The sequence below is a fragment of the Carassius gibelio genome, chromosome B15 (genome assembly GCF_023724105.1).
Source record: "Carassius gibelio isolate Cgi1373 ecotype wild population from Czech Republic chromosome B15, carGib1.2-hapl.c, whole genome shotgun sequence".
Classification (NCBI taxonomy): Eukaryota; Metazoa; Chordata; class Actinopteri; order Cypriniformes; family Cyprinidae; genus Carassius; species Carassius gibelio.
Genome location: NC_068410.1, coordinates 7,713,482 through 7,727,743, shown reverse-complemented (window position 1 = coordinate 7,727,743; position 14,262 = coordinate 7,713,482). Strand labels below are relative to the sequence as shown.

The 14,262-nt window shown below is 35.0% G+C and overlaps 1 protein-coding gene across 3 annotated transcripts in view; it reads right to left on the bottom strand.

Annotated features, from left to right (window-relative positions):
- Window positions 1–1,346: 1,346 nt before the first annotated feature.
- dgkb (diacylglycerol kinase, beta) overlaps window positions 1,347–14,262 on the bottom strand; it is a 42,884-nt gene continuing 29,968 nt past the window's right edge. For all 3 annotated transcript variants that reach the window (XM_052576791.1, XM_052576792.1, XM_052576793.1), the window contains 5 exons: window positions 11,864–11,954; window positions 11,353–11,548; window positions 5,226–5,346; window positions 4,254–4,314; window positions 1,347–2,738 (listed from right to left, as the gene is read on the bottom strand). In XM_052576791.1, the coding sequence (XP_052432751.1) occupies window positions 2,634–2,738; window positions 4,254–4,314; window positions 5,226–5,346; window positions 11,353–11,548; window positions 11,864–11,954 (574 nt within the window). In that variant the 3' untranslated portion in view covers window positions 1,347–2,633. The remainder of the gene's footprint in view (window positions 2,739–4,253; window positions 4,315–5,225; window positions 5,347–11,352; window positions 11,549–11,863; window positions 11,955–14,262) is intronic.

Sequence of the window (14,262 nt, the reverse complement as noted above, 5' to 3'; positions counted from 1 at the left end):
AACTTTCAAAGAATGAAATAAACAGGCATATGCTCAAAATGGCCAAAGCAACATTTTCCAAAAGGATTTGTTATGAGTAAATCTTAGACAATTTAATGCAGTGAATCTCACCCTGGGGGGCTATGGCCCCCTAGAGGGCCTGAACTTCCAATGGGGCTCTGAAATGATAGCTTAAAATAAGGGAAAAAGCTGAGACAGAAGACAAGCACAGCTGAGTGCTCAGTTACGCAGAGTTGCTATGAATCAATATTCCAATTTTTCATTTTTCATTACCATAGGTTTTATTACTGTAACCATTTTTTAATTTTAATCAAATTAATAGACAAATATACACAAAGATGTTCATTCTCAATAATAGCAAGAAAGAATGACAAAAACAGAAAAAAAGAAGAAATTAACAAATAATCCCTTAGACTGGTATTTTAATTTGATTGAATCTAAATGTGTCTTTGTGGATGACTATTTGAATATATATGATTTGAACATCTGTGCTAACTATATAGGGTGAGGAGAATCTTCCCCCCCATAACACCTAGGATTATAGATATGCTTTCACACCTTATCTGACCTTTGAGATAAAGTTCATTATATCCATTTACATCATGCAACATATTTAACACATGCTAAAATTGTAGGTCTGGTGTTTCCTCATGTCAAAGCTTTAATCACGTCATTAAGAAACAGCTAACATGTCACTTTTGCAGGATCATGTAAACCAGCACACATAAACAGAGGGACTTCCATTATAGGGAACTGATGGAAACATGAAGTGACATTTTAAGTCATTCTTGACGCAATGTATAATCCCGTGAGCTTTATGGAATGGTATAGATGGTCATTTGACATGCAGGTTAACATTAAAAGGTTAAAAACATAGCGATGCATCTGTTGTCAGGTCAAGAGGTGAGCGGCTGTGGCAAGCTGACAGGGTCAAAAGGTGAAAGTAGGTGTGTTTCTTATAGTTACGAATGGACAAATTACCTGGCATATTAAAAATCTTTGTTTTCTGTTAAAATGTTGCTTTTACTGATTTCAAAACTAAAAGGGTCCAAAAGTTAAAATGTAGGTTGGATTTTTCTGCATATTTCTCTAAATAGATCTGGGGTCTTAAACAGTTTGATCTCATACAAAGTTTGTGAAAAAAAAGAAAAATAATTAATATTAAGTATTTGACGTGGCACATTAATATAGATTATTTTAATGACTTTACAATGTAAGCATCATATATGCATGTTATAACAGGCCAAGCCTAAAATGCAACACTCACTTTAATATGACATAAATCTCTTAATTTACCAAAATGGGTCTTGAATATCTTTGCTATAAATGGTCTATGGATTACAACATCCGTTTTAACTTTTAATTGCTAAAAATGGCATACGTCATATCTCTAACCAACATGCAAATACATCAGGCAAGTTCATTGTCAGTTCATTGCACAAAGCACCTATTATGAACTGCGAGCTATGTTGGGGTTGAGTGAAACTAAACCAGGCCTAACCAGAAACTTAAGTTACCAGGATGTGTAATAGTTTCTCACATCATTACTGTACATGCTGCTATCACAAGAAAAGGAAAGGTGCAGTCGCACATTTGCTTTAGCTCTGCTAAGAAGTGCATCACAACACATGAATATGCATGAGCAAAGCACCTTGTGACCATGACAACCATGTCTTGTAAAGACAAAATACAACAAAATACAAATCTTTCAATCTGATTCTTCGCCAACAAGCAAGCAGCTTCGGCTTAAAATAAATCACAGACAGACAGGCATTCGCATTAAAAAGCCTAAACAGTGCGCATCGACGACTGGCTCTGGATGAGGATTGTCTGATGATAAACTAAGACCTCCATTTGTGCTTGTAATATAAAGACTGTTTGTCCACATGTTCATGCTTCTGGAAATGATTCTTGTCAATGTTTAGTTGATCTTTCTCCAGGTAACTTGAGCATGTTTAGAGTTTTAGAAAATAGTAGTGACTTACAAAACCAGTTTAAATGGTTTTTAAAATGCAAATTCCAAAACAAGCAATACATTTATACTTGCATGATTAATGTAGGAACATGCTGTCGTAGAAACTGGAAAGTCTTTTTTTTTTTACTATACAAAAATGACTGGCTGTCAGTTTCAGAGGCAAATATAAAATAAAATACAATTTGACAAAGTTCTGGATTTGAACCCAGCATGCTAAAGAATATGAAAAATGTCCCACTAGACTAACAGATCACACGTTTTAAGTAAAAAAAAGTACTTTGTTTTTCATTTGGCCATGTCTTATCTTACATTTGGCACCAACAAATCCATCACTTAACAATAAAATAGTTTGTGCTCACGAGTCCATCTGAATTCACATTTAAGACTCAAACTCCAAAAGATTTCCAAAATATAATTTTTTATACATTTGAGAACAAAAAAATGCCGTATGTTTGGTCTTTTCCTCCCAGTAATTGGTTTGTACTTCATGATGGCAGTTTAATCAAATAGCTGAGACGGCAAACTGGTGGCTGAAGCGATCAGCTGAAATCTAGAGATCTGTAGCTAAGCCGCAGCTGTCAGGAACCTTCCCAACGGTTTTCACCATTCACATGAACTCTCCAGCAGGTGTAGCGTTGATCTCAGGTGTCGTGGGTCGTCAGTCTTTACTCTCTCTGCGGTCACGACGAAAGAAGGAGAAGAAGCTTGAGCTTTGAGGAGGACCCATCAGCATACGGGCCTGATTCTCATGCATGATGTTAATCTGTCAGAAAGATTGGAAACAAATAGGATGTGAAAATGTTTACATTATATGATATGAATTCATGAAGACAATCGAATGAGAGAAGATATGACAGATAAACGTTATATGAAGTGGCATAATGCACAAACAAAGGCACATAACTAACAGACTGGAATTTGAAGTGAAAGTGTCATTAAACTTCGTTCCTGTCACATTTAATTGGGTGCTGAATTCCCTGTTTGTGGGTCAATTATAATTCCACATCAAAGGTGATGGTAAATATCAAGCTCTTCTCTTTGAATTCACCCATTTGCTTTGTTCGTGAAAGTATTCAGGCAATCAGAAGGTAAATGGTACTGAACACCTCAAAAAGAAAACCTTTGCAGCATTTAAGTTTAATTAAGACGAAGAGTCAACATGACATTTTTTAACATATGGGGTGAACTCGAGAGTGTTCATATATAATGCAAATTTATTGGACTCATGCCCTTTTTAGTGTCTCTCTGGAACCATTTATAAAGACACAATACAATTAGGTGCTTATTTTTATGAATAATATACTTGATGTTTCTCTGTGGAATATGAAATTAATCTTTATTGTTAAATAATTCAATACAAAATTAAAAAAAGGAAATTTAATTTTTTTTGTAATTTTGTAAATATATATATATATATATATATATATATATATATATATATATATATATATATATATATATATATATATATATATATATATATATATATAATTATTCTAATTTTTTATGTAGGAAAAAAACTTTATTTAGTGATATTATTTTGTAAATAAATAAAAAAAATCTATAATTTCAAGCCATTTTTTTCATTTAGTTCCACATTGATTGCATGAAATATATAACAAACAAATGCAATTCCACTTATTTACAGACAAACCCTCACAAGCAAATACAGATAAAATGCAGCGCCACCTAAAAATGGATTAGCATAATCACTTTTTGCTGAGGATGAGCTGGAACACCTGAATATTGACTGTAGTGTCTCAAAAGCATTCCTTACGTTTACTGACACTAATTAAGCCTCGACAAAGCCATAGGTTGCCATGGAGATCACCCGCTATGATAACAGTTCTGTTGGTGTCTACCTTTAACGGGATTTTTAATCTACAGGTACAAGTGCTCCTTCCAATTAATTGTGTTGTCATGCTTTTTGGATTCCAGGCATCGACAAAATGAAGTATATGTAAATGAACAGTGCACTTCAGAAAAGATGCTTTTAGAGAAGGGAAACTTTAATTAAAAGCAAACAAAGCTTTGCATCTTGCAAATGAGGAGGTTGTTTCGGGCTGGAGCATATTTTCAACTTTCTTGTAAAATGCTGCTGTGATTTTTAAACAAGATATCAGGAGATAAAATACCATTGACCAACTAAAGTCAGTTTAGAAGGAAGTGCAAAGAGAGAAAAATGCCCTTTAAATATCCCAATGCTTAAACGTTACGGTTAACACATGTAATGTACAGGACATTTAAACATATAAAAACATTAAAAGTGCATACTTACAGTGCATGGGCTCTGCATCCATGGCTCACCATCTATTTGCATAGGAAGGGCTTTACTGGTTCTGTCAATGGAACATAGTTATATAATACTGAAACCTGAATAGTACTGTGTATTAAAATAAGTTAAGCATTTTATTTTTGTTTATATGCAGTACAGTATATCTGTAAACATCAAGATATTAAGTTTAAAAAAAAAAATTTTCTGCACCATTTTTTCTATTTTCCTATCTTAAGTCTTACAATGTGGAAAATGAACTTTGAATGTAGTCAAAGTACTGTATAAATATGCTATGTAGTCTGTAAACATAATACACTGTTATTGTTACTGTTATTTCATGTTTTTGAAAGAAATCTCTTATGCTCACCAAGACTGCATTTATTTGATAGAAGTAAAAACAGTAATATTTTGAACTACTGTTACAATTTAAAACTATTGTTTTCTTTTTAAATATATTTTTAAATGTAATTTATAACTGTGATGCCAAAGCTGAATTTTCAACCTCATTACTCCAGTCTTCATTGTCACACGATCCTTCTGAAATCATTCTGATATGATTTCTTATTTTAATCAATGTTTTATTTTAATCAACAGTTGTGCTGCTTAATATTTTTGTGGATTTTTTTTCCCCAGGAGTTTACTTGAAACAGAAAAAAAAAAAAAAAAAAAAATATATATATATATATATATATATATATATATATATATATATATTAATTATAAATGCCTTCAATGTCACTTTTAATGAATTAAATGCACCTTTGCTGAGTAAAAATATTAGTTTCTTAAAAAAATAAAAAAAGAACTAGCAATATAGAGCTTAAACTCGTTGTAGAAAAAGTAAAGCATAATATACTATAAATCATTCTACTATAGAAATAATTTACCCCGAACGCACTACTTTTTCTAAATTCAGAATATTAGGAGCACCACACTGGAGGATGGGGCTGATTTGTAATTACAATGAAATGTAACCTGATAATGATGGAGGAACACTGGGCCAGACGTCTGCCTGCGCTCTTCAGACCTGTGTAGATCTGGCCCATTTCCATTGCCCCCTCCAGCCCCACCACCTCCAAAAGCTGATCAGACGGGTCTAAAAGACAGAGAGAAAACTAGTGACAGACAGAAAAAACACTAATGAGATCAACCTGATCTAAAAATGAGCACAAATCCATCAAATAATGAAAAAGACTTGAGCAGACCTTCATCTAAGAAAATTCTGTTCCAAACAGACATTTCCATTCACATCAAATTAAATAAAAAGTCTAGTCTGTTTAAAGTCTTACAATGACCTGCCAGTTACTCTATATCAAAACAATGAATCTTGAATCTATCGGGTTTTATCTGCATAAACAAATGCATTTCCTTTAAATAATGAATTTTTATAGTAAATCTTGTTGTGTCCTGTATGATAAATTGCTTGTCATTTTTCGTATTTCTAATTCGTTTGGCACAAAACATCTGCTAAATGATAAAATGTAAATATGTAACACATGCAGGATATGTGCTAATACCTAAAGTGAATTATTTAGCATTATCATTAACGTACATGAGATACACCAACCAAAGAGCCCATACAGACAGTCCTCTCCCTCCAAAACACAAAACCAATATCAATATCCCTGTCAAAATGTGTTAGCCTGCGAAACCATCCGCTTTCTACCAAACGCTCGAGCCTGACCCATGGGGGACATCAGGGGGAAAAGATTATGAGGAGAAAGACCAAAAGAGAAGATGAGGAGCAGACAGTGGAGGTGTGTTTGGGCGGAAGGGGGGGGAGCGTGTGAGAAGGAGAGAAAAAAAAGCAGACAAGCTTGATTTGGAATCTTCACAGTCTGCCTTCCGCTCTAAAAAAGCATAAATTGTCACTGTTGGAGAAAAGGAGGAGAGAAAAAAACACCAACAACCCACAAACAAAACACCTATTAATTAGAATGCGACACTGATGCAAAGCAATCTTGTGTGCCTCCATATTTATTAATTTCTTTTTTGTTTTGAAGTTATGAGCATTGATTTTTCCTCGGTCGGAGGTCCAGTGTCGCGCTGGGACCATCTGTTCAGTAACAGCTCCTATGAGTCTTCCTCTCCTCCTCCTCAAACACACACACATACACACACACACACAGTGTCATTCAGTACACAGACAGGCAACAGTCAAACCACACAAATAAACAGAAGCGAGTGCTGACAAAGCTCTGACCGCTAGTGCAAGCTCCAGTCCGGTCAGGAGCACTCTAATCATTTCTATTCACGTTTAGCCACTTTTGAGATGGATAAAGATACTGAATGTTATAAGGAAATGTTGTGAACCAAGAACTCTTGCCATTAACATAAGAACTATGGCTTAATGAGCATATTTGTTTCAGTTATCTTACTCCTATTCTATTCAATTATATTCTATTCTATTCTGTTCCTTACATTTAGTAAATTGTATATTATTTTTCTATTCTAATCTTATATTCTAATGCTAATATTTAACATATCTTATTTTATTCTATTCCTTAGATTTATTTGATTCTATTTCTATTATTTGTATATCTTCTTCTATTCTTTGCATGTCTTTTATTCTATACCTTGCATTCATTCCATTCTATTCTATAGCTTGCATATTTTATAACAATCTATTTCTTACATCTAACCTATTTTCTCACATTTATTTAACTCTGGATTATGCATTTTATATATTTTCTATTTCTTAAAAAAATTATATTCTATATATATATATCTTACAGTATATCTATAAATCTTACATTTAGTATATTCTGTTCCAATACAACATATTTTATATATTTCTTTTCTATTTCTTACATCTATTCTTTATCATACATTTATTAGTCTACTCTTTACCATATATTTTTTCATAACTTATTTTCATATTTTTCATATATTATTCTATTCCATTTACTCTAGTTTTTATCTTACAATTATTTTATGCTATTCCATAGCTTACATATGTTTTTTGTCTTAATCTGTTCCTTAGATTTATTCTATAGCCTCACATTAATTCCATTCTTTAGCTTGCATATTTGAAATCATATTCTATTTCTTACATCTAATATTTTTTTTTATTCAATTCTATAGCTAACACATCTTTTCTCTCATTCTATTCCTTATATTTATCCAATTATCTTACATTTTATTCCATTCAGTTCTATAGCCTACATATTTTATATCTAGTGTAATTCTATTCTTACATTTATTATGTTCTGTTTCTTTACATTTATCCCATTCTGTAGCTTACATATTTTATCTTATTCTATATATTCCTTAGATTCATTCTATTCTGTATCTAAAATTGTATTTCATTATATTCTATTCTACCTTACATACATTCTTTCAGACTTTTTTTGTATTATATTCTGTATAAATTAAATTTAGATTCGCTTCAGGTGCTAGGCAGTGTTTGGGGTCATAACTGTTGCTATAAAATGCATTTTCTGCATGGCTCTTACACTGCTGACCAATCAAAAGCAAGGATCAGAAAGTCCATTCACATATTCAAGTTAAATGTCATTTGTGTGGAAAAAGTGATTCCACATGTGCCTAATGGCAATGCAGAAATACATTTCTTAAAAATGTAAAAGCTAAACACAACAAAACAGAATTGGTTACAGTTGTCTGGCAACCACAGTTAACAGGGTAACACAAATTCTTGGATTGTTGTACCAACGCTGTGTTCAACTGTTGTCAAGGAGACAGGCTGCGAACAAGGCCTTGCTGGGATTCGGAAAAGTGTGAGAAGTAAGGACTGTGTGCGTTGAGTGTGCGTTTGTGTACACAGTCCTTTGACCACAGTGGCTCTGCTCTCTAAAAGGGTCAGGCTTGCAGGACTGGTGAGGCTGAAAACAGAGGTCTGTCTGTCATCAGTAATGGAGAGGATTTCTAAACACACTCTCTATCTGCAGCTTCACCTGCTATAGATGGGAGCGGTCATCTGTTTCAAACTGGAATTTAAAATAGCCTTAATGAAATGCTAATTATAAGAAATTACGTCAACACTACGTCAATTGGTGGCATTCCCTTTCATTTCAGTTGATGTTTGGCTAGCACTTGCTACCCCAGAGTGCCATCCAAAATCATATACTTCTACAGTATATAGTATGCAAAAAAAATAAATTAAATAAATAATAATAAAAAAATTAAAAAAACACTTTTGCCAGAACAGTAGGTGAAAAGTACCCAGATGCCCTACTACTTCTGCTGAGATTCTTAAGTGTGTATTTCATGGACACTTTACTATCCCATGAGGCCAAGGGAGAGGATTTCTGAATGACAGTGATGTGACACAACTGACGCTGGTAGGTCACATGACAGTCACAACATGGCGGATGTAGTATGTCTGAATTGAATTCATGAATTTCATTCATAATATACAGATTCATATATTTATATATTTATATATTAATACAAATATATTTTTAAAATCGCTGCCAGTGAAGAAAGATCCTTTTGTGCACCTAATGGTGTATTTAAAAAATATATTAGCAGGGGTTACCTGGCCAAACCTTAACCCCTTGATTCTAGAAATATACTAAAACTTAAAGAATGCAGTTCCACACTACTAGAATCACCAAGCATATTTTCAGAAATAATGTTTTTCAAAGATGTTTTTCTGAAGACTCCAATCAAACTGCTTTATTGGCTGATTATACTGCCTAAACAAACTTTTATTTTTAATTTGTATTTTTTTTTTTTTTTTTCACTTTTAACCTCCATTCCTAAAAGTCTCTGCATGTAAAGCTGGGATAAGAAAATAATAATAATAATAAATAAAAAAAATACTAACACCAAAATGTCAAATCACCTTCACTTTTGAACACAAACCTCTCTTTCTTTTGCACATGCACACACACATACAGAAGCTGTATGCACCTGATAATGGTGTTTTCTTGTCACCTGTTTTTTTGTTGTTTTTTTTTCTGTGTGATTGAACAGCCCGTGTTGCTCATGACGCACATGGAGCGACAGGCATAGGCAGGGCTGAGGGGCGATGGAGGGGGTTTGAGGGGCTTTCGCACAGTGTGTCAGGGGACATCAGTAGCCCCAGTGCAGCCTAGTCCATGCTGAATAATTCAGCCCGCCTCCATTCCCTTCCACCTGAGGAGGCCTGTCTCCTAGCGTCACCAGCGGGGCCACTCAACTGCTCCCGAAAGGTCAGACTCTACCCCACCTGAGAGCTGGGCCTCGGGGGCTAATGCACTCCCTGTTTACCATCCAGCTAATGCTCCCTCGACTAATCTGACAAGCACAGGCCTCTCACCTTCAGAGCTCCTTCAAATGAAGCCGTATCTACGAAGGCTTTCAAAACCATCGGCAAGGCGCCCAGGCTAAGTGCCTTCTCTGGTCCAAATCTGGGCTTGTGGGTGCCTTCGCACCAGTCAATTGATCTTTTTTTCCAGAGTAAATGGAATAGAATGAAGCGTAAAGAGTTTTGTCCTCTTGCTCTCATTTCTGGAAGACGATTTTTATTAACCAAGCACTCCGTTTCTACTGAGAGATGCAGCAGAGATGCAGCGGCAGGATATTAGAGCAAACATGCATGATACAAATGGGTGCATTTATCAGCGGCTGACTCGTATTGACTGAAATTAAAGAGTGCAAGAGGTTGGATGAACTGTAAAGACGGTCTCAGTCTAATGACACCTGAAATAATCGATTGGTACTTGGGGTTTAACTGAGGTGGACAGATTAAAGAGTTTAATGAATGAGATACTATGGAGTGTAAATGTACGGATATTGATATACTGTACAAAACATGAATAAGTATACTCATACTAGAGGTTATATTTCATTTTCACCCATATTGACTGGAAAGAAAGCAGCTGGGAAAGGCAAGTAAACTCTTTAAACAAGAAAGTCCAACTGACAATCTCTTTCAAATGGGTGATTTCTCATCAGGGAACCTAGAATACTGTGATTGTAAGACTCGAACAGGCTCTGACGTCTCACCCTTCATTCTGCTCTTTGTGATCCCAAACGGTCCCATGATAACGGCCCAAAGAGATTCTGTAAAACTACAATCGATGCTCTCAAAGCAGCACGATACATAGATTTTCCCCAACGTGGTGACAACCGGCGTACACATTTCTAGATTAGTGAACGGCGTTCTGCCTTGATGATTCTCCGTGGAGGGAACATCTAAGTGTTTATCTCAACAACAACAAGTCTTCACTGTTTTTTTTTTGCACTTTGACAGGATTTGGGTTAATGTCAATTGGCAGGGAACTACTTGTAAGGGTTTATGTGTGTTTGGTATCTCACTTGTATCGGCAGCTCTTTTTGGATAAAGATAATTTTTATTAGGGTTCATCAAAATAATCTCTGGGCCAAATTCTGGGCGAAATGTAACTATTCTATGAAACGTATGAATTTAAATGCTTATATATATTATATATATACTGTATATATATATAATAAAAAAACTAGTTTGCATGACTGATGTATGTTGGTCATTTCAGTACCCTTTAGCACAGCTAGTGGCAGCAGCAGATGTATGTGACAGTAAGTCTGCGGTTATAGAAAGTTATTGAAACCCCAATCAGCCTGTTTTACCATGGTACAGTTGAGCCTGCTTTGATTGGACAGGTCTGTCTCCCAACGCTAGCACAAGCCATTACAAAGCCACTGACAATCCCAAACACTGACATTAAAACTGCATCCCTTCAACCCAAACAAAGGCCACTCGCCATGATTCAATGTGTCACTGGTGAAATATTCATCATGAAAGAAAAGTTCCTCTGAAGTTGCCTTTGATTAATCAGGGATGAAGACAAGGACTTTGCAAACCAGTAACGTTAAGGTGACCCTTAAAGAAATGTTCCAAATTTAATACAAGTTAATCTCTATTGACAGCATTTACGGCATAATGTTGATTACCACAGAAAATATGTTTGACTAGACCCCCAGTAAATAATAAATAAATAAAAATGTATGAAAGCATAAAAAATTAAATGTAAATTAATGAAATACATGTATATATATATATATATATATATATATATATATATATATATATATATATATATATATATATATATTAAAGTAAATATATAAATCGATCAAAATATTTTTGATATATAAAGAGTATGTGTTTGTATACCTTGGACAGCAAAAACAAGTTGTTTGGGGTCAACAATTGGGGTCTTCTTTTCCAGAGACTTCTTCCCTGTTCGACGGTGACCCCTGCGTTTCTTGCTCTCTCCCCAAAGGTTGGAACCGCCGTGCATGCTGGGAATATTCAGGATGGCAATGCCCTCCAATGAGATGTTGCTGAGGTTTAGGGTGACACCATCACACTATAAAACATGAGAAAGATAAAATTGCAATTATTATTATTATACAATGAGTGAACGAATAAATTAATTGATAGATCAGTCAATCAACAATGAATAAATCACTGTTGCATTAGCACAAACAAACTAAAAATAACGTGCTTTCTGTTATGTTGGCGTCTCTGAATATCATCAGAGTTGTGTGTGAATACAACAAAATATTGAAAGATAATTTTTTTGTTGTTGCATTGAAATAATATACTACAGTTCTTTCCAGTGGTTCAGCAGAGAGTGTTTGAAAGGTGATAAGGCATGTGGTTTCTCACTTATTCTCATTACCTCCACCTCAAGATAATCATGCAGCTTCTTGCAAGTTGCCGAGAAGGTCTCTGAGGTTCCAAACTCAAAGTACCAAAGTTTATTCTTCATCCTGAAACCAACAAGTTGTGTCAGTTATTTATGGATAATGTCTCATCTACAGATCATGCAATTATTAAGTAAGTGGTGAAGCATGGTTCCATAATGGATATCAATCGATATATTTTATTGTGCATGATTTCTTTTTAAACATTTAGACTTTGATTCAAATATACTGATATGTAAATGGCCAAAAAGTAAAATGAAAATATATAAGACTACCTACATACTAAATTTCAGTTGCCATCACTCTATATTTCTCAAACAAAAAATCTTGGTAAGATTGTATCTAAAAATGCTTATTTTTTAATCAAATATTATTTATAGTGGAGACAAGACATAATGCAATGCATTATGATGATACAATATGTATGTATAATTAAATATACCCAAGTTGTTTCAATCCAGTATGTTCATTTTTAAATATTTCAAATAATGTCCAGAATTGTAATATTGGTGCATGGTAACTGTAAGACTGTAGGTTCAAAATCAAAACGCTTTAGAGCAATGCACAACCTAAAGCAATCCACAAAGACTGTCTGGTCTTCATCTTGGCATGAAAATTATAGATATCAGGATGACTCAAAAACTGAAGCACATGGCGCAAACCCCTATCATTACAGAGCCCAGCTAGGGTTCTGAGAGGGTAATCTAGCTGCCCCTTCAATTAAGAGTGGGCTGTGGAGCCGGACCCTTGTCCCCCACCCCACACAAAGTCTCTCTGGGACAAGGATCATGATCAGTGACCTCACCAGAACAATCCACCATCTGTTTTCATTACCAGCACACACACACACACCTGAACCTTCTACAGCAGGGACCAAGGATTTACAGATTTAAAGAATTACACAATCCAAAGCAGAAAAAAGCGATCTGGTTACAGGAAAAATAAAGGAGAAGAAGGACTCGATAATTGGCATGAAAACAATAAAAAGGCTTAAAGGAATAGTTCATACAAACATGAAAATGTGCTTAAAAGGTATAACCCTCAGGCCATCCAAGACGTAGATGAGTTTGGAGAAATTTAGCATTACATCACTTGCTCACCAATGGATACTCTGCAGTGAATGGGCGCCGTCGGAATGAGAGTCCGAACACCTGATAAAACCATTAAAGTTATCCACAAGTAATCCACATGACTCCAGTTAATCAATTAATGTCCTGTGATGTGAAAAACTGTTTAAAAAAGAAAAAAAAAATCAATCAAAGTCCATTTTTCTCAGAGTCCTCTATCCAAAATATTGCTTTCTCCAGGAGTAAAGTCATCTCGTCTGAATTAGATGAGAAATAAGCACAAGCAAGCACTGATTTTAAGCAAAAACTGTCCAAAACAGTTCTAAACGAATATGTAGTGGCATACTTGTAGTCGTGTGGTTTACTTGTGGATTATTGTGATATTTTTATCAGCTGTTGGTACGGCACCCATTCACTGCAGAGAATCCACTCGTGAGAAAGTGATGCACTGGAATTTTACATTTCTTCAAATCTGTTCTATTGAAGAAACAAACTACATCTCTACATCTCTACTCTATATCTACATCTGAGAGTGAGAACATTTTCAGTACATTTTTATTTTTGATGAAGGACTAGACTGAGATAGTGTTTGTTAGCTTTTCAGCAATACTCTAAAAGAAGAAAAAGGTAAATGCATAAAAGCATTCTAAAGCATTACAGTATCTTTCTAACATCAATCTGTACCTCTGTAATTAAAGGGGAGGTGAGAGGTATTTTTCACCTAATTTCACACAGAATGGATTAAATTAATATTAATGGCAGCAGCACTTCTTAAATGCCCATAACTTGAATCCGACCAAAGTCCTGGCATCAGTCACAAATTCCACAACAGATTATCAATCAGGGGTCCGTGGCGGGGGAAAAAACCTTTTAAAACACGCTGATGTGCAGAAACTGCGCAATAAAAAATGGCCCCCTCTTCACTGGATCCCTGCCCCAACAACCTGGATCTATTAGTATAAGCAGGACAACAATCGCTGAATTATTGATTTCCTTATTAGACTTTTTGTCAGGACCATTTAGTGATGTTAAAAATGAGCTTTCATTAGCCACTTGCAGGAGAACCTCACCGCCTTTGATTTATAATGTGCAACATGGTCAATATACAGCAGAAAGGATGAGAAAAACACGGCGCACACGCTGAGATCGGCCTCTGTATGTAACCACACACACCTTAAAGCACAGATTACATGGACACACACACTTCTTCATAGTGACAGAAGCTGAAAACTCTCCTTTCAAAGTATAGATTCTGGTCATACAGGATGTCTGGATTAACATATGGACCTTTCTGTTCGTTATGCATC